The sequence below is a fragment of the Trachypithecus francoisi genome, unplaced genomic scaffold (genome assembly GCF_009764315.1).
Source record: "Trachypithecus francoisi isolate TF-2019V2 unplaced genomic scaffold, Tfra_2.0 Contig01440, whole genome shotgun sequence".
In the NCBI taxonomy this organism is placed as follows: domain Eukaryota; kingdom Metazoa; phylum Chordata; class Mammalia; order Primates; family Cercopithecidae; genus Trachypithecus; species Trachypithecus francoisi.
Window position 1 is genome coordinate 25861987 of NW_022681431.1, and position 18090 is coordinate 25880076.

An 18090-nucleotide genomic window follows, 5' to 3' on the forward strand; every position below is an offset into this window, starting at 1 on the left:
ATTGAGCAATTGCCCACCACAAAGATGGCAGCCAGTAAGCCAGACAAGGGGCAGGTGGATCACATGCTGCCCTCATCTCCGGGCCAACACACTCCAATGTCTCAGTTCCTGTGGAAACAAAAGTAGTCAGGACTGGGCTGCCACATGCAAGCCAGCAAAGCACGTCCTTGCCCAGATGTCCTGATATCTTCACGGGACCCTTGGTCTTGTTACAAACATCAGAACATTAAAGGCAGTCTCTTATTTTTTTAAGTCAACTAGAGCCTAGGCGTTCACTGTAAAACTTTGCAGAGGCTTCTGTCCCTCCACAGTAAAGAGAGTTCAAAACAAACATACAAGCTTCACGTTGGGCAGTGCTTGAAGAAGTTTTTGACACTGCTAGATGCTACCACCGCTCAATGCCAGTTAGTTCTGAGACTGTTAAGATACTGGTGGCATTGCGTTTCTGCAGTGTGAGCGCTCCAAATCTGACTGTGCAGAATAATTCCTAAGCTATATTTACAGACTACTATTATGTTCTTGCTATAAACACGGCAGCGTCTTGAGGTATTACCACCACAAGGGGCAGCCCTACCAGCAGGACAGTGACAGGCGGGTTGTCCTGTCAGACGTCTGTGTGGTTAGAAAGCCGTAACCTCTGCAGGTAGGAAGCAAAGGGGAACATCGCTGACATTTACATAGACAATCTCCCCCATCTCTCACCTGTGCTTGGCTGACCCAGTTCCAGCGCCTGGCTGAGCTGAGACTGGATGTGTCTCCGAGGGTGAGACCCAGGCCTGGAGGAGTGGCTTCCTCTTGCCAAAATTTTCAACTCTACCAGCGGAGCCCTCTGCTGTGGCTTTTTTTTGAGATTCTGCTGTGCTGGTGTGGTGAGTGTCAGAATGTGCAGAGCTGGGGAAAGAGTGTGTGGCAGGAAAGAGCTCAGAAGGGGAGGGGCTGGGTACAGGATTGTCCAGGGACGTGCCAGGAGGCGGACTTGGACTCCCATTTCCCATCGGTTTTTCTTCCTCACCACCACTGGGGCCTGGCAGCTGTTCATCCAAGCTTGAGCTCTTGCCAAGATGTGATGTGTGAATTCCGAACTCTGTGGTCTGCTCTGAAGGAGCTGTCACAGATGCTTTGGGTGCCTGCAGGCTGAAATCACGCAGGCCCTCCCCCAGTGCCAACCTACCTGCCTTGCCACTGGGCCCCTTTCCCCTCTCAGGACAGGGGACTACCAAGCTCAAGGGTGAAGCTCCTATGTCCAGAGTTGACGATTTTGCTGTCTCTCCATCAACTTCAACCTGATCTCTGTCATCTTCAACCTGATCTATTCTTTCATCATCCGATGCGACTTCAGGAATGGAAGGAAGGCTTAAGTTCAGATCAGCCACGATTGGAGATTTAAAATCCGAGGCCAACTGAAGGTCACTCAAGGGGTCAGACAATAAACCTTCATGGTCACTGGCTTTGCTCTGATACTGAGTCACAAGGGCATCCTCTCCCTCCATCCTAAAGAGTGGAGTGTCTTTCGCTGAGCTTGCTTCACTCATGGGGGCTTCGCAGAAACTCTCCTCCTGGGAGGGGAGGCGGAGGTGACCCGCTGGGGAGGCTGGCGCACCGCACGTCGCTGGCCCAGGTGTGGTCACTGACTCCCTCTCTGAGTCCTCTGTGTGGGGAGACCCAGGAGGCTCTCCATCAGACGCATTTCCAGCAACAGCCCATGCAGGGGTCAGCTCCTGGGTACAACTGCTGTGTCCTTCCACCAGCGGGACGGCCCTCTCTACCACCTCTTCTGTGAAGAGCTGCTCAGAAAATGACACGCGCTTCTTGGTTTTCTTCTGGCCCTCACGGAGGTTCAGACCCATCTCTTCCAGCTTCTGCATCGTGGAATCAATGGAAGGGACCGATTCTCCCATGGGAAGAGGGGGTGCTGCTTCTTCAACTGCATCCCTAGCTTTGCTCCCCACAAGAGACCCAGCCTGACTCTCCAAGTCTCTGTCTCCTCCTGCCACAAGCTCCCCAACGGGGCTCGCAGCTCCATCACTGCTGAGTGAAAAGGCAGACGGTACTTCCTGGGCCTCTCCAGATGATGGGCTGTAGTCTTGTTTTTTGCGGGGGAATCTCGGAAGTTCTTCCTCTTGTCGCCCCGTTTCAGGCTGCTCCGGGAGAGATTCCTCCAACTCAAGGCTGCTGGTGTTCTTCTCTGTGCCTGTCTCACGGGTCCTGCCCATCAGAGAATTTTCTGTCCCTTTATTCCCTGGAATGGATGGCTGTTTGAAAAGTGATCCCAGGACAGAAGAACCAGAATTTGGAACTGGAGTTAAACTCTCCGTTTGCATCTCTGCCTTAGGGGGCAAGGGTGGTTCTTCAGACTTGGCCTGGCCCCTATCTATAAGAGGACAGCTTTCAATTGGAGTGGATGTGGAAATGGGAGCTGCTATGGGAGATGACAGAGAGAAGACAGAAGGACTCTCAGAAGACTGTGTGTCTGTACCATGTCCCAATTCAGAGGGGACAGGTGCCTGGCCAGAACTAGAAGGGAGAGGAGGAAGAGAGGAAGGGGAGTCAGCGGGGGAAGGAAGCCTGGCTGTGGGTTGCGCCTCCGGAGACACTTCCAGTCTGCAAAAAGGACAAAATAAAATCTGCAGGTCAGTGCAGATGCATCATGAGAGACAAAGAAAATACACAAAAATCAAGTCATTCACCAGGGGAGAACGTCTTTACATGTGGGGCAATATCTTAAGAAGTTAAAAAAGGAACACTAGCCAGGTGCAGTGGCTCACGCCTGTAATCCCAGCACTGTGGGAGGCCAAGGCGGGCGGATCACCTGAAGTCAGGAGTTCGAGACCAGCCCAGCCAACATGGTGAAACCTCATCTCTACTGAAAAATACAAAAATTAGTCGGGTGTGGTGGTGTGCACCTGTAGTCCCAGCTACTCTCAGGAGACTGAGGCAGGAGAATTGCTTGAACCTGGGAGGTGGAGGTTGCAGTGAGCCGAGATCGCGCCACTGTACTCCAGCCTGGGTGACAGAGGAAGACCGTCTCAAAAAACAAAAGGAACACTAACACTTAACAGACACTTTTACAACCAAGCAGATCTGTCACACACAAGTCTGTTGCAATAGAAATGAACAGATCCCAGTAAAGATCTGGTTTCTTGTGATTAACACAAGGCCCGAGCATTTGATTATTACAGGACAAAATGCACCTAAAAGTTTCAAAGTGGTTAAAGATGTTAACACAAAGCAACAGGCACAGATAAGTTTAAGAGGAACAGTGTGTATGTGTGTACGTGTGCATGTCAAAGTAAGCAGAATCTCTAAAAAAAATAAATCTCTCACTCCCCAGACCACAGAAATATTGTCAGTGTCAATGCGAGTCACACAGAAAAGCAGAAGTCCCCAAGGCCAGTCCCCAAGTCTCACACTGACTCTCACAACAAGAGGCAAAGTGGACACAGGGAACTGTCACTGTCACTCGAGAGAGGACCGTCACTGTCACTCAAGAGACCAAGGGTCTCTCATACCAGGAACCAATGCTAAAATGCAAGGAGGCAGGATAACATCTAGGTCAAGGGGAAATGTGAGATAAGAACTTCGTAAACACAGGTACTGCACTTCGTAAACACAGGTACTGCATATACTACAACCCAAACCCAGTATTCCTAACTTGCAACACCCAGAATCTGCTACAAACCATTGCATTCCACTGAGATCTGATAAGCTGACAGAAAGGACAGACCATGCCTGTGGGCCAGTAGCTCTGGGCTAGGAAACATCACTGCAATTTGTACAGGGCAGGCCAGGCTGGCAGTAGGGACTCGTTAAAAAAAGAATTTAGACCAGCAAACCTTTGGCATGTAGAGGTACTATGACATCATGGAACCAGCAGGAGCTGGTCTAACGTAAGCCTGAAAACCACCAATGGCGAGGTAGAAATGCCCTGCATGAGACGAGCCAAAACTCACCGGGGCTTGACAGCTCTGGTCTGGGGAGCCCTCGGAGAGGAAATCGGAGGTTTCGGTTCAGACTTGGACTCCGGCTCAGCTTCTGGTTCTGTGATCTGCACATCTTCAAAGGGGTTCAGGGAGCTGCCCTGTCTGGAGACAACAGCTGCGGTATCTTTCTCGGATCTTCTCACAAGGTCTTCAGCAGGCCCCGACGCATCCTCCCCGGGCTTAACCCCCATCAGCATGCCTTCCTTCTCCCTCCCCAGGACCGTGAGAGGGTTTTCACCTTCACTGCTCTTAGCCACGTCCTTCTTCCCCGTCATCAGAGACAGCAAAGAGGACCTCCTGCTCTCTGGTTTCTTGCTCTCCTTGGCTTCTTTTGTGGCCTCCGAGTTTGCGGGGGCCATGTTTTCCCTGAGGTCCCCACTGACCAGTGGGGCAGGTCGGTAGGACGGCAGGGTCATAGACTTCAAGGAGTCCTTGGTGGAAGATTCGGAGAACCACCTGTCAGAAGACAGCCCACCTCCTTCAGCAGGCTCCTTCCAAGACCCAGCTGCCAGGTTCTCCGTAGAAGAAAACAAATGCTTCTTTCTGAAGCCCCTGGGGGATGGGGAGGAGGATGGGCTGCTGTCCTTGGTCTCACCCTTGCCTTCCGGCTGCTCCAGGTAAACATGGTTCCCATTGATGCAGACATTAGAGCGGGAAAGGACATCATTCTTAGACCGAAGGCCGCCAAGAAAGGAAAGTCCTTCCTTCTTGGGAAGGGTGAAGTTGACCTGGTTCAGTTGCTTAAGATCTGTACTTGCTGTTCTCTTGTGAGACATGACTTTGGGAAGAAAAACAAAGAACAGAAAGGGGATAAGATGTTAAACGGTTGGTTTGCAGTGTGGGGGCGTCTGTCAATGTCTGGATACATTTCTGGTTGTCACAACTTGGAGGGCGTGCGCTGCTATTCGTATCCAGCAGGGAGAGGACAAGGATGATACTGAACATCTTACAATGTATAGCACAGTCCCCCACGACAAAGGCCTATCTAGTCCAAACTGTCCACAGTGCTGAGGTTGAGAAACCCTGAATTAAACCAATGAAAAGGGCAGCAGTAGAGGGTAGAGTAGCAGAATCCAGCCAGTGGGAGGGATTCAGACATTGAAATTGAAGTTCAAAATACATAATTAACTCAGAGCTAAAGGAACCAGATTCCTTGAGGGTTAAGCACATCACAGGAACTCAATAACTACCTGATGAATGAATGAAATATCAGAATTACTATAAGGTTTCATGGTTTTACCCTTAAAAAAAAAAAAACTTTGAAGACACTCGTTCTATTAGCTCTAAAAGCTTGTACTAACAGACATCATTTATAGAGCCAGAAACTCTGGAAAAGGAATTTATGCATCCTTAGAAACCAGAGGGTATAATCCCAGCACTTTGGGAGGCTGAGGCAGGAAGATCACTTGAGGTCAGGAGTTCAAAACCAGCCTGGCCAACATGGTGAAGCCCCAACTCTACTAAAAACACAAAAATTCGCCGGGTGTGGAGGTGGGCACCTATAATCCAAGCTACTCGGGAGGCTGAGGCAGGAGAATCGCTTAAACCCTGGAGACGGAAGTTTCAGAGAGCCAAGATCGCGCCACTGCACTCCAGCCTGGGTGACAGAGCAAGATACCATCTCAAAGAAAGAAAGAAAGAAACCAGAGGGATTAGAAATAGAGAGGGCCTCTCAGCTGTGGGCAGTGGTTCACATGGGTCATACCAGCCGTTTGAGAGGCTGAGGCAGGAGGATTACTTGAAGCCAGGAGTTTCAGACCAGCCTGGGCAACATGGTGAGATCTCATCTCTAAAAAAAAAATTTTTTTTAATTAGCCAGGTGTGATGGTGCACACCTGTAGTCCCAGCTCCTCAGAAGGCCAAGGTGGGAGGATTGCTTGAGCCCAGGAGTTAGAGGCTACGATAAGCTATGATCGTGCCACTGCACTCCAGCCTGGCAATAGAGCAAGACCCTGTCTCTAAAACAAACAAACAAAAACTATTTTTTCTTTTTTTTGAGACAGAGTCTCACTCTGTCGCCCAGGCTGGAGTGCAGTGACACAATCTCAGCTCACTGCAAGGTCCGCCTCCCGGGTTCACACCATTCTCCTGACTCAGCCTCCTGAGTTGTTGGGGCTACAGGCGCCCGCCACCACGCCCAGCTAATTTTTTTTTGTATTTTTAGTAGAGACAGGGTTTCACCGTGTTAGCCAGGATGGTCTCGATCTCCTGACCTCGTGATCCACCCGCCTCGGCCTCCCCAAGTGCTGGGATTACAGGCATGAGCCAACAAAATATATTTTTAAAAAAGAAACAGATAGGGCTTTTTTTTTTTTTTTTTTTTTTTGAGACAGTCTCACTCTGTCACCCAAGCTGGAGTGCAGTGGCACGATCACAGCTTACTGCAGCCTCTACTTCCTGAGCTCAAGCAATCCTCCCAGCCTAGCCTCCTGAGTAGCTGGGACTACAGGTGTGTGACATCACATCTGGCTAATTTTTGTACTTTTTGTAGAGACAGGGTTTCACCATGTTGCCCAGGCTAGTCTCAAACTCCTGGGCTCAAGCGATCTGCCTGCCTCGGCCTCCCAGAGTGCTGGGATTACAGGCGTGAGCCACCATGCCTGGTTTTAGAGAGGGCATCTTAACCACCACTATCATCACCACCACCACCATGATTTTGTAACTGAGGAATTGAATTAAACTCTTTCTCTTAAGATTTGTCTGTTTCTTCTCTCTCAGAATGAAGCCTAGTAAGTAGAAGAAGAGATATCAGGAAGTGGAAGCAGGAAGAGGCAGAAACTCACCATCCGAGGCTGAGGAGGACTCGTCCTCATTGTCATCTTCATCCCACTGGGACTGAAAGTCTCCGGGACGAAGCAGCACTTTTTCTGGCTTTGAAGTCGGCAGGACAGACATGGACTGGGAAAGAGGCGTCTTCTGCAAATTCGACTTGGAAAACAAGGTCTTGATCTTTGATTTCTTTTTCTTGTCTTTGCCCACAGACTCATCATCACTGTCGACCGAAGGTGTTGTGCTAGGGATGATGGCTGAGGCGGTGTCTGACCCGCTGTCCTTATTCTTCCCCTTGATCTTGTCCTTCAGTTTTCCAAATGGATTCCGAGACTTGTCTTTCATAGAAAGGTCAAACATGCTGGCAGTCATGTTGTTTCTCATAAACTGAATGTCAACCTCAATTTCTCCTCGCTCCTTGTCCTTCTTTCCTGGTTTGGATTTCAACTTATACCACCTGAAAGGAGAAAGGCTGAGGAGTTACTTTTGAATGGAAGCAACTGCAACAATGTTCACAATTCCCATGAACTGGCCTCTCCTCTTTCCTACCAGCAGCATCTTCAATGCATGCGTTCTCACACTTTCTCTTTGGGAAAGCAGAATGAGAACGGAATTTTTCTTTCTTTCTTTCTTTCTTTTTTTTTTTGACACAGAGTCTTGCTCTGTCACCCAGACTGGAGTGCAATGGAGCCATCTCGGCTCACTGCAGCCTCGGCCTCCTGAGTAGCTGAGATTACAGGGGCTCGTCACCACGTCCGGGTAATTTTTGTATTTTTAGAAGAGATGGGGTTTCACCTTGTTAGCTAGGCTGGACTCGAACTCCTCACCTCAGGTGATCTGCCTGCCTCAGCCTCCCAAAATGTTGGGATTACAGGCGTGAGCCACTGCGCCTGGCTGACAGCAGAATTTGCACTTTTTTTTTTTTTTGAAACAGAGTCTCGCTCTGTGGCCCAGGCTGGAGTGCAGTGGCACGACCTCGGCTCACTGCAAGCTCCGCCTCCGAGGTTCATGCCATTCTCCTGCCTCAGTCTCCCCAGTAGCTGGGACTACAGGTGCTTGCCACTACGCCCGGCTGATTTTTTTTTGTATTTTTTTAGTAGAGACAGGGTTTCACCATGTTAGCCAGGATGGTCTCGATCTCCTGACCTCATGATCCACCCGCCTCGGTCTCCCAGAGTGCTGAGATTACAGGCATGAGCCACCGTGCCCGGCCTGCACTTTTATTTCTTTTGTTTAGTTTTTTATTTTGCACTTTTATTTTTGAGAAGACATGCACTAGACAAAGATAGGATCCAGTGTTGTGCTTAGTGTATAATCACCTCAGATCCTGATTCAATAAAGAGCTCATTCTAAAAATAAAGAAAAAAAAATATTCTATGGAATCACTTCCGATGACTGATGTTTTCCTTCAGTAGAGTAAAAATGCAATGATCAGGGCCGGCGCGGTGGCTCACACCTGTAATCCCAGCACTTTGGGAGGCTGAGGCGGGTGAATCACAAGGTCGGGAGTTCGAGACCAACCTGGCCCATATGGGTGAAACCCCGTCTCTACTAAAAATATAAAAATTTAGCCGGGTGTGGTAGCAGGCGCCTGTGGTCCCAGCTACTCAGGAGGCTAAGGCATGAGAATCACCTGAACCTGGGAGGCGGAGGTTGCAGTGAGCCAAGATCGCACCACTGCACTCCAGCCTGGGCAACAGAGTGTGACTCCATCTCAAAAAGGAAAAAAAAGAAGCAAAGATCATACACAAATAGCTAAGAAGGGTGGCGTGCAAATTATGTATAATTAAATCTCAGAGAAAATTGAGTTTGTAGTAAGGAATAGTCCCTGGAGGGAGTAAAAATATATATATACACAACACAGAATTTAAAAAAATAATTTTAAAAAGGTGGGGAGGGGGTTGGGCATGGTGGCTCACACCTGTAATCCCAGAGCTTTGGGAGCCTGAGGCAGGAGGATGACTTGAGGCCAGGAGTTCAAGACCAGCCTGGGCAATATTGCAAGACCGCATCTCTATAAAAAATTTTAAAAAATTTGCCAGCATGGTGGTGTGCACCTATACTCCCAGCTACTCAACATAAGCCTAGGAATTATGGCTACAGTGAGCTATCATTGCACCACTGTACTCTAGTCTGGATGACAAAGTGAGACTCTGTTTCTAAAAATCAATAAATAAAAATAAAGAATTTTTTAGAAGAGTGAAATTAGGCTAGGCATGGTGACTTACACCTGTGATACCAGCACTTTAGGAGGCCGAGGCAGGCAGATCACCTGAGGTCAGGAGCTCAAGACCAGCCTGGCCAACATGGTGAAACCCCATCTCTACTAAAAATACAAAAATTAGCTGGGCATGGTGGCAAGCGCCTGTAATCCCAGCTATGCAGGAGGCTGAAGCAGGAGAATTTCTTGAACCTGGGAGGCAGAGATTGCAGTGAGCCAAGATCATGCCACTACACTCCAGCATTCCAGCACTCCAGCCTAGGCGACAGAGCCAGACTCCATCTCAAAAAAAAAAAAAAAAAGAGTGAAATCAGTCAGTTAGAAAATGACAAACACTATATAAGTCTGCTTATGTGAGGTTCCTGGGTTAGTCAAATTCATCGAGTCAGAAAGTAGAATGGTGATTGCCAGAGGGGGTGAAGGACAGAATGAGGAGTTAATATTTGATGGGTATAGAGCTTCAGTTGCGGAAAATGAAAAAGTTCTGGAGATGGATGGCGGTGATGGTCACACAACAATGTGAATGTTCTTAATGACATTGAACTGCACACTTAAAAATGGTTAAAATGGGGCCAGGCGCAGTGGCTCACGCCCGTAATCCCACTTTGGGAGGCCAAGGCTGGCAGATGACTTGAGGTCAGGAGTTTGTGACCAGCCTGACCAACATGGTGAAACCCCATCTCTACTAAAAATACAAAAAATACCTGGGGGTTGTGCCACATGCCTGTAATCTCAGCTACTCTAGAGGCTGAGGTAGGAGAATTGCTTGAACCCGGGACGCAGAGGTTGCAGTGAGCCAAGATCACACCACTGTACTCCAGCCTGGGTGACACAGCAGGACTCTGTCTCAAAAAAAAAAAAAAAGGTTAAAGTGGTAAATTTAATGTTATGTATATTTTACCACAATAAAAAAAAAATGGGAAGTTGGAAAGGAAGCCTTCTTCCCTAGCTTAATAATCAGAAAAGGGAACATTTCGAACACTATCCAAGTATTACACTTGGTCATTTGCAACCTACTTTAAGATGTGAAAAATGACATTATGCCAGTCCAACTCCACCGAGAGACAAGCTTCAGAAAAAGGAAATCTCACGGCATTCATTTTCTACTTAGGAACCCTTTACCTTTGGTGAACTGTAGGAATGTGAGCCCGGTTGGGTACAGTGGCTCACACCTGTAATCTCAGTGCTTTGGGAGGCTGAGACAGGAGGATTGGTTGGATCCAAGAGTTTGAGACCAGTATAGGCAACAAGGCAAGATCCCACTTCTCTTAAAAAAAAAAAAAAATTTTTTTTTTTTTGAGACAGAGTCTTGCTGTGTCTCCCAGGCTGGAGTGCAATGGTGTGATCTTAGCTCACTGCAACCTCTGCCTCCAGGGTACAAGCAATTCTCTTGCCTCAGCCTCTCAAGTAGCTGGGACTACAGGCATATGCCATAATGCCCAGCTATTCTTTGTATTTTTAGTAGAGATACAGTTTCATCATGTTAGATAGGCTGGTGTCAAACTCCTGACCTCAAGTGATCCACCCACCTGGGCCTCCCAAAGTGCTGGGATTACAAGCAAGAGCCACCAAACGTGGCTAAAAATATATTTTTTTAATTAGCCGAGTGCAATGGTGCGCACTTAATAGTCCCAGCTACTTGGGAGGTTGAGGCAGGAGGATCACTTGAATCCAGGAGTTCGAGGCTGTAGTAAGAGCTATGATTGCACCACTGCACTCCAGCTTGCACAACAGAGTGAGACCCTATCTCTTTAAAATATATATATATCAGCCCACTAGTAGCAAGACCATACAATGGGACAAACAACTCCAAATACCTGGTCTGTAGCGAGCTGTCTACCAGGTCACCCTCACAAACTGAGAACTCACATTCTGATGTTCTTTTCGGTGACCTATTTAAGAGCTGAGGGTAGTGGACTTAAAGGAAATGATGGTTTTGCCCAAATGAGCACAACTTCCTCTTTCACCTTCAGCCATGGCTGGCGGCTCGCTCACAGGGCAGATCCCTGCCCCCACTGTTATGGCTCCTTCTACACTTAGAGGGAAGGCGCAGGGGAAAGTCGAAACCTAACCTAACACCTAAACAGCACCTGTGGCATACCTGACACTGCATACGCAGAGACATCCTCATTTCAGCCTCACAAGAACGACACAGAGTAGATATTATACCCATTTTGTAGATGAAGAAATTGAAGCTCAGAGGTCTGAAAATTGGCACAAGGTCTTGCAACCATTATGGGGTTGCAAATGGGATTCCAAATCAGTTTCCCCAAAACTCCTATTCTTTCCTCTACACCAAGATTCCTGCTTTAAATTCTCTAATTTATCTTGGATGGGTCATCTTTTGTAACTTAGAGAAAGGAGGGTTCAAATTTAAATCCTTTTTGAGAAACATTTAAGCTTCTAATTTAAATGTTCAAAGCTAAAAGAAGAAAGGAAGGAAACTAACATACCTTGCCATCAGTCATAAATCTAACATAGCTTGCCATCAGTCATAAATCGTTAAGATTACTTAAAGGCCAGTATACAAAGTCATGAAGAAGAACTTAAAATGAATTCACATAATACAGCAAAGAGAGGATAAAATTACATGAGCTATAATTTTGGACCTTTAGGAGACAAATCTTTTATGGTTTTTATAACCCCAATCCACAGCTGGGCAGGCGGGGAGTGGTGGGTGTTGCAAGATGCAAGGTCTTTTTTTATTTTTTATTTTTTGCAACAGGGTCTCACTCTGTTGCCCAGGCTGGAGTGCAGTGGTGCGATCATAGCTCACTGCAGCCCTGAACTCCTGGGCTCAAGTGGAAGATGCAAGGTCTTTATAGACAATGTCACCCCTGCCAGCCTAGTGTCTGTCCAATACATTTTCCAGGGCCTGGCCTGGAATCGTTTGCATATTTGTCACTTCGATTTTGAGAGGATTATTTATATTTTTCTCTTCTGACAGTCATGTGGTAAATGGTAGCCTTGGTGATGAAGGGTGTTTAGCTTTTGTAAATACCAGTTGCAGGCCCTTGAAAAGGAGAAGTTGCTGAACACTGACCGAGGAGGTTTCGATGACCTCGCCAACCGCAGGCAGGCAGCATGCTTCACCTCCCCGCCCAAGGCAGGAGCATCAGGCAGGGGTTTCTCCACAGCTCTTCCACATAGCCCCTTCTATTAGCCCTCCCCCGGGATGCAAAAATGTGACAGGCCTCCAAAGTAGCTGTCAGAGGCGTTCAGACCAGAGCAACTCCATCTTGGGTGAGGGGTAGGAAAATGAGGCTGAAACTTGCTGCGCTGCATTCCCAGAAAGTTAGGTATTCCTAGCCTCTAGATGTTTATGGGTAAGGGAACAGATGGATAATGTTTACTAAACAGACCCAGAGTTAGGAGTGTTCTAATATCCCAAATCTGGAGAACAAAGGCAATCCTAATTTTGCTTTAAAGATACTAATACTGATTCTTGAAAAATATAGTAATTAAGAAAATTAATCCTTTAACACAAACCCTTGTAGTAGGGCACGTCTCTTGATGATCTTTTTATCCTGTATATAAATAAGCATACTACCTAGAGTGGATGCGTTCTCCTCTTACTTTCAGGAATGTCCTACTCTGTCTATGGAGTAGCTGTACCTTCAACACTTTACTTTCTTAATAAGCTTGCTTTTACTTTGCACTGCAGACTTGCCCTGAATTCCTTCTCACAGGAGATCCAAACACCCTCTTTTGGGGTCTGGATCAGGACCCCTTTCCTGTAACACAGCCACTTGACAATTCCAAGGGCCAGCCTTGCCTTTCCAAAAGTATCAGTGAGGTTTTGTTTGCACTCCCTAATGGTTTTTGAGCAAAGCTACAACCGATTCCAGAATCCTCCCTCGGGACCAATTATTACCTGATTCTCAGGTCCAATCCCTGGGTCCTAAAGTGGGATTTGCTTTGGAAACTTCCAACACCATTAGGAAGTGCAAATAAAAACGTCACCGACTGTTCTTGCTGCTTCATTTCACAAGCAAACCTAAAACCAAACATCAAGTAGCCAGGCATAGCCACTGGGCTATTGAAGGATGTGAAACAGGCTGAATCACAGACCAGCAGGGAAACAGCCCAGGCAAAGAGGCAGAATTTTAAAATGTGTGCTCAATGTATTAAAGCTGGAAAGGAAAACAAGAATTGTTTCTTTTTTTTTTCTGTTTTTTTTTTTTTTTTTTTTTGAGAGACTGAGTCTCGCTCTGTCGCCCAGGCTGGAGTGCAGTGACGTGATCTCAGCTCACTGCAACCTCCTCCTCCTCCTGGGTTCAAGCGATTCTCCTGCTTCAGCTTGCAGAGCAGCTGGGACTACAGGTGTGCACAACTATGCCCAACTAATTTTATGTTGGCCAGGCTGGTCTCAAACTCCCGACCTCAGGTGATCCGCCTGCCTCAGTCCCAAAGTCTTGGGATTACAGGCATGAGCCACTGTGCCTGGCCAAGAATTGTTTCTTTCACTAGCAATATTATCTTCAAATTCAAAAACAGTTTAAGCAAGGGATGTTTGATACAAGCATACTTTGATAAGATAGTGAAAGCCACAGTGCTTGAATATCTTGCCCTAAGAAATCCCAAACCAGAAGAACACATCTGTGGGTTTATATATATATATATTTTTTTTTCTTTCTTTTTTTTTTTTTGAGATGTTGTTTCGCTCTGTCACCCAGGCTGGAGTGCAGTAGCCAGATCTCAGCTCACTGCAAGCTCTGCCTCCCGGGTTTACGCCATTCTCCTGGCTCAGCCTCCCGAGTAGCTGGGACTACAGGCGCCCGCCACCTCGCCTGGCTAGTTTTTTGTATTTTTTAGTAGAGACGGGGTTTCACCGTATTAGCCAGGATGGTCTTGATCTCCTGACCTCGTGATCCGCCCATCTCAGCCTCCCAAAGTGCTGGGATTACAGGCTTGAGCCACCACGCCCGGCCCTGGGTTTTTATATTTAAGATCAACTCAGTTTCTAAGTGTTACTGCCCATGCGTTTTTCAGTTCACTTAATTCCTGCACCTCACAGAAGTCGCTCATAAATAATAAAGTCCCAGCTTAGCAACATAGCATGTGATGGCGGCATGGGTGTGTTCCTGTATTATCTTTCACGCAGGCCCTGAAAGATTGAATTATCTCAGAAATCAGGGTTGGGTCCATTTCCCTAGTCCAAAGGGCAGAAAAAGACAGCCATAATCCCAATGTAGCAAGTTTATTTTTAAGCCTATATTCTGAAAAAATCTTGCCATTTATTGAAAGTAAAAATCAAATATTCCTTCAATAAGCAAATCATTATTGCTTATCATTAAACTCAGTTCTGCAAGAATTAAAAGGATATCTGGATATGTAGAAAGTGACTTTTTTTTTTTTTTTTTTTTTTTAGACAGAGTCTCACTCTATTGCTCAGGCTGGAGTACAGTGGCACAATATCAGGTCACTGCAACCTCCGTCGCCCAAGTTCAAGTGATTCTCTTGCCTCGGCCTCCCAAGTAGCTGGGAGTACAGGCACACGCCACTGCACCCAGCTAATTTTTGTATTTTTAGTAGAGACAAGGTTTCACCATCTTGGCCAGGCTGGTCTCAAACTCCTGACCTCATGATCCACCCACCTTGGCCTCCCAAAGTGCTGGGAATACAGGCGTGAGCCACCGCACCCGGCCAACATAAAATTTCTATAAACTATACACACACACATATATATTTTTTGAGACGGGGTCTTGCTCTGTTTTCCAGGCTGGAGTACAGCACACGTTCATAGCTCACAGCAGCTTTGAAGTCCTAGGCTCAAGCCATCCCCCCACCTCAGCCTCTTGAGGAGCTGGGACTAAAAGCATGTGCCACCACACCCAACCAGTTGTTGTTGTTGTTGTCCTTGAGACAGAGTCTTGCTCTGTTGCCCAGGCTGGAGTCCAGTAGCATGATCTCGGCTCACTGCAACCTCCACCTCCTGAGTTCAAGCAATTTTCATGCCTCAGCCTCCAGAGTAGTTGATATGACAGGTACGTACCATCATGCCCAGCTAATTTTTGTATTTTTAGTAGAGACAGGGTTTCACCATGTTGGCCAGGCTGGTCTCGAACTCCTGACCTCAAATGATCTGCCTGCCTCAGCTTCCCAAAATGCCGGGATTACAGGTGTGAACCACTATGCCAGCTAGTCTTTTGTTTTGTTTTAGAGAGAGGGTCTTGCTATGCTGCCCAGGCTGGTCTTGAACTCCTGGCCACACAGAATCCTCTCACCTCAGTCTCTCATAGTGCTGGGATTATAGGTGTGAGCCACTGCACTTGGCTTATATTCTTAATTTTTTTTTTTTTTTTTTTTTTGAGATGGAGTCTCACTCTGTTGCACAGGCTGGAGTGCAGTGGCGCAATCTCAGCTCACTGCAACCTCCACCTCCCGGATTCAAGCAATTCTCCTGCCCCAGCCTCCTGAGTAGCCGGGATTACAGCCGTGTGCCACCACACCAGGCTACGTTTTGTATTTTTAGTACAGACAGGGTTTCATCATGTTGGCCAGGCTGGTCTCGAACTCCTGACTTCAGATGATCCATCCACCTTGGCCTCCCAAAGTGCTGGGATTACGGGCGTGACCCACCACGCCCGGCCCCCAACCTATATTTTTAAGTAATAACAGGCATTGGGTAAAAATTCAAATCACACAAAATGGTATAGGATGAAAAATTCCATCTTCCCACCCCTCCTGATCCCATGCCCCTCAGTCTCCGTATCACAGACAACCACTAGTATCAGTTTTATACGCCCAAATGGTGGTCTCACCACAGACAAGCAAAACTATGTATTATCCAAATAGGCTACCCTGCGGTTTTTGTTTTTGGGGATTTTATTTTTTTGGTCAAACACAAGACAAGGCACAGATAAAAGTATCCAAAAAGTCATTTAAGTTTTCTATACTTTCAAAAAGATGTTTATGAAGAGAAATAAGGGAACACAGAAAAAGAATGAACTAAGTACAGTGCAGAAAAAAACACGAGCCTGTGCCTACACACAAGAGCGGGGTGCAGGGCACCAGCCCACCTCCAGAGTAGCCCACTGGGGAGCCCGTGCCTGCATCCATACTGTGAAATCTCTTGGGCTTTTCAGTCCTTCTGGAGCAGCTAAGACCATTCAACCATGCCTATTCTCAGGGCCGGTGTGCCTCAGAACATGGAGTTGGCTTCCCAGGCACACCCAGAGCTGACCCCAGGGGGCCTTCTGTTGGAATGTGGCAGGGTCAGGGCAGCATGGCTCTTGCTATCGGGAAATGAAAAGCCTTCCCGTGAGCTGAGATCCGGCCACTGCACTCCAGGCCGGGCGACAGAGCAAGACTCCGTCTCAAAAAAAAAAAAAAAGAAAAGCCTTCCCTTGCAGCCCTGCAGATATTCACGATTACGCTGGTAAAGGACTGACTGGTATGTCTCAAAAATAATCTTTCTGCAGCCGAAACAAACATGTTTTTTCCCTTTAAAACATTCTGGAGAGCAGACATATGCAGAGAAATGATGCCTTCGGAGATTCAGTTCCAACGTTTTTACATGCCAGATGCTGGAAATACAGAGAATGAAGAGGACTAAAAAGCTTACCCTGCAATGGGATGGGGAACAGGCTCGCCCAAGATTACAAAGCATTTGTCACACTGGGGCAACTGTTTCCAACTTTCTAACTTTCAGGCATGAGAGAAATTAATTAGAGGTAAAACTCCTGCTAAAATACACAATTTCATCACAAATAATGACTCACGTACAAATAAGGTTTCAGGTCATTTAAGCCCCAACGGGCTATCAGAACCACCTATCTACGGACTGTTCAGCGAGTGAATAAATACTGCATCCCCATATTAAACACAGGAGTCTCCAGGAAAGGCCAGGCAAGGAGGATCACCAGCTCTCTGGGTTACCTCCACACTTTACATGTGTCAGTGTTAATTTCAAAGGATCTTTGTTTCTGTATCCAGTTTGGACTCCTGGTTCGGTGAGTACTGCCTACTTCCTTGGCTGTACAAAATCCCAGTCCTGATTTACAGCACGAGTCTTCTCCACGTTAACCAGGCATCATGACACAGGGGATGATGGCCTCAAGTGAGGAAAGAAGCAGGAAGAACAGAACCACCCTGACCTAGTGTGGGACAGAGGACACACTTAACCTTTCTTAGATGAAGAAAGTTCAAAAGCAGTTCGTGAACTGTCTTCCCCAGGAAATAAAGAATCAGGCTGCAAATCATGTGGTTAGCAGTTGAGAACATCTTTTTAAAAGGGTCTGAAAAGGAGTGATTCCACATGGCTAAAATATCCAGTTTCTTCTTCTGGTCACCTAGAAGCAATGCACAGCAAACAGAAATGTTTATGACCTATAAAATGTTTGTGCTGTGTGCCTTCCAGAAGCTATGCAGTTTAATGAGTGCTGGTATTGAACAAGGTAGCTAGTCATCATAACCTAACTCTGAACACAGAATTACCCATCAGCCAAGCTTGCCTCCCTAGAACTTCCCCTCTGCCCATTGTCAGCTACTTGGAAAAACTGGTAAATCATGAGGGTAGCAAATTGGTCATGGCTCGTTTTTTTGGCCTTAATTCCTAAAACAGCCACTCCAGCAGCATGGAAAGGCCGTTTGTAGCCACCAAACTGAATTCTAAGAACTGGTAAATGACAGTCAGGCACAGAGGGTCACGCCTGTAATCCCAGCACTTTGGGAGGCCGAGGCGGGCAGATCACTTGAGGTCAGGAGTTCGAGACCAGTCTGGCCAATGTGTTGAAACCCCACCTCTACTAAAAATACAAAAATTAGCTGGGTGTGGTGGTGCGCACCTGTAATCCCAGCTACTTGGTAGGCTGAGGCACGAGAATTGCTTGAACCTGGGAAGCAGAGGTTGCAGTGAGCCGAGATCACGCCACTGCACTCCAGCCTGAACGACAGAGTGAGAACGCCATCTCAAAAAAAAAGAAAAGCAAAAATTAACTCAGTCCCATGCTAATCTGAACATTGCCTTTTTATAAATCTTCTTGAAGTCTTTTTCCCATACATTTTAACAACTAGCAGCTGAGAAACCTTAGGCAAGATATTTAACCTCTTTGTGGGACAGGCTCCTCTTCTGAAACAGGGTTAGGAACACCCACCTCATAAGAATGTTAGGAAGAT

At 47.0% G+C, this 18090-nt stretch overlaps 1 protein-coding gene across 4 annotated transcripts in view; it reads right to left on the reverse strand.

The window, feature by feature from the left end:
* RAB11FIP1 (RAB11 family interacting protein 1) overlaps positions 1 to 18090 on the reverse strand; it is a 43138-nt gene that overhangs the window by 13132 nt on the left and 11916 nt on the right. For 2 of the 4 annotated variants that reach the window (XR_004441667.1, XR_004441668.1), the window contains exons 2-4: positions 6764 to 7206; positions 3951 to 4758; positions 703 to 2601 (exon numbers count right to left, since the gene is read on the reverse strand). Coding sequence is in view for 2 of the 4 variants with exons in the window: in XM_033230950.1 (XP_033086841.1) it covers positions 699 to 2601; positions 3951 to 4758; positions 6764 to 7206 (3154 nt within the window). In the remaining 2 variants the exon portion in view is untranslated. Of the gene's footprint in view, positions 1 to 698; positions 2602 to 3950; positions 4759 to 6763; positions 7207 to 18090 lie in introns of those variants that run through there. The other 2 variants (XM_033230950.1, XM_033230959.1) reach the window with 2 other exon arrangements.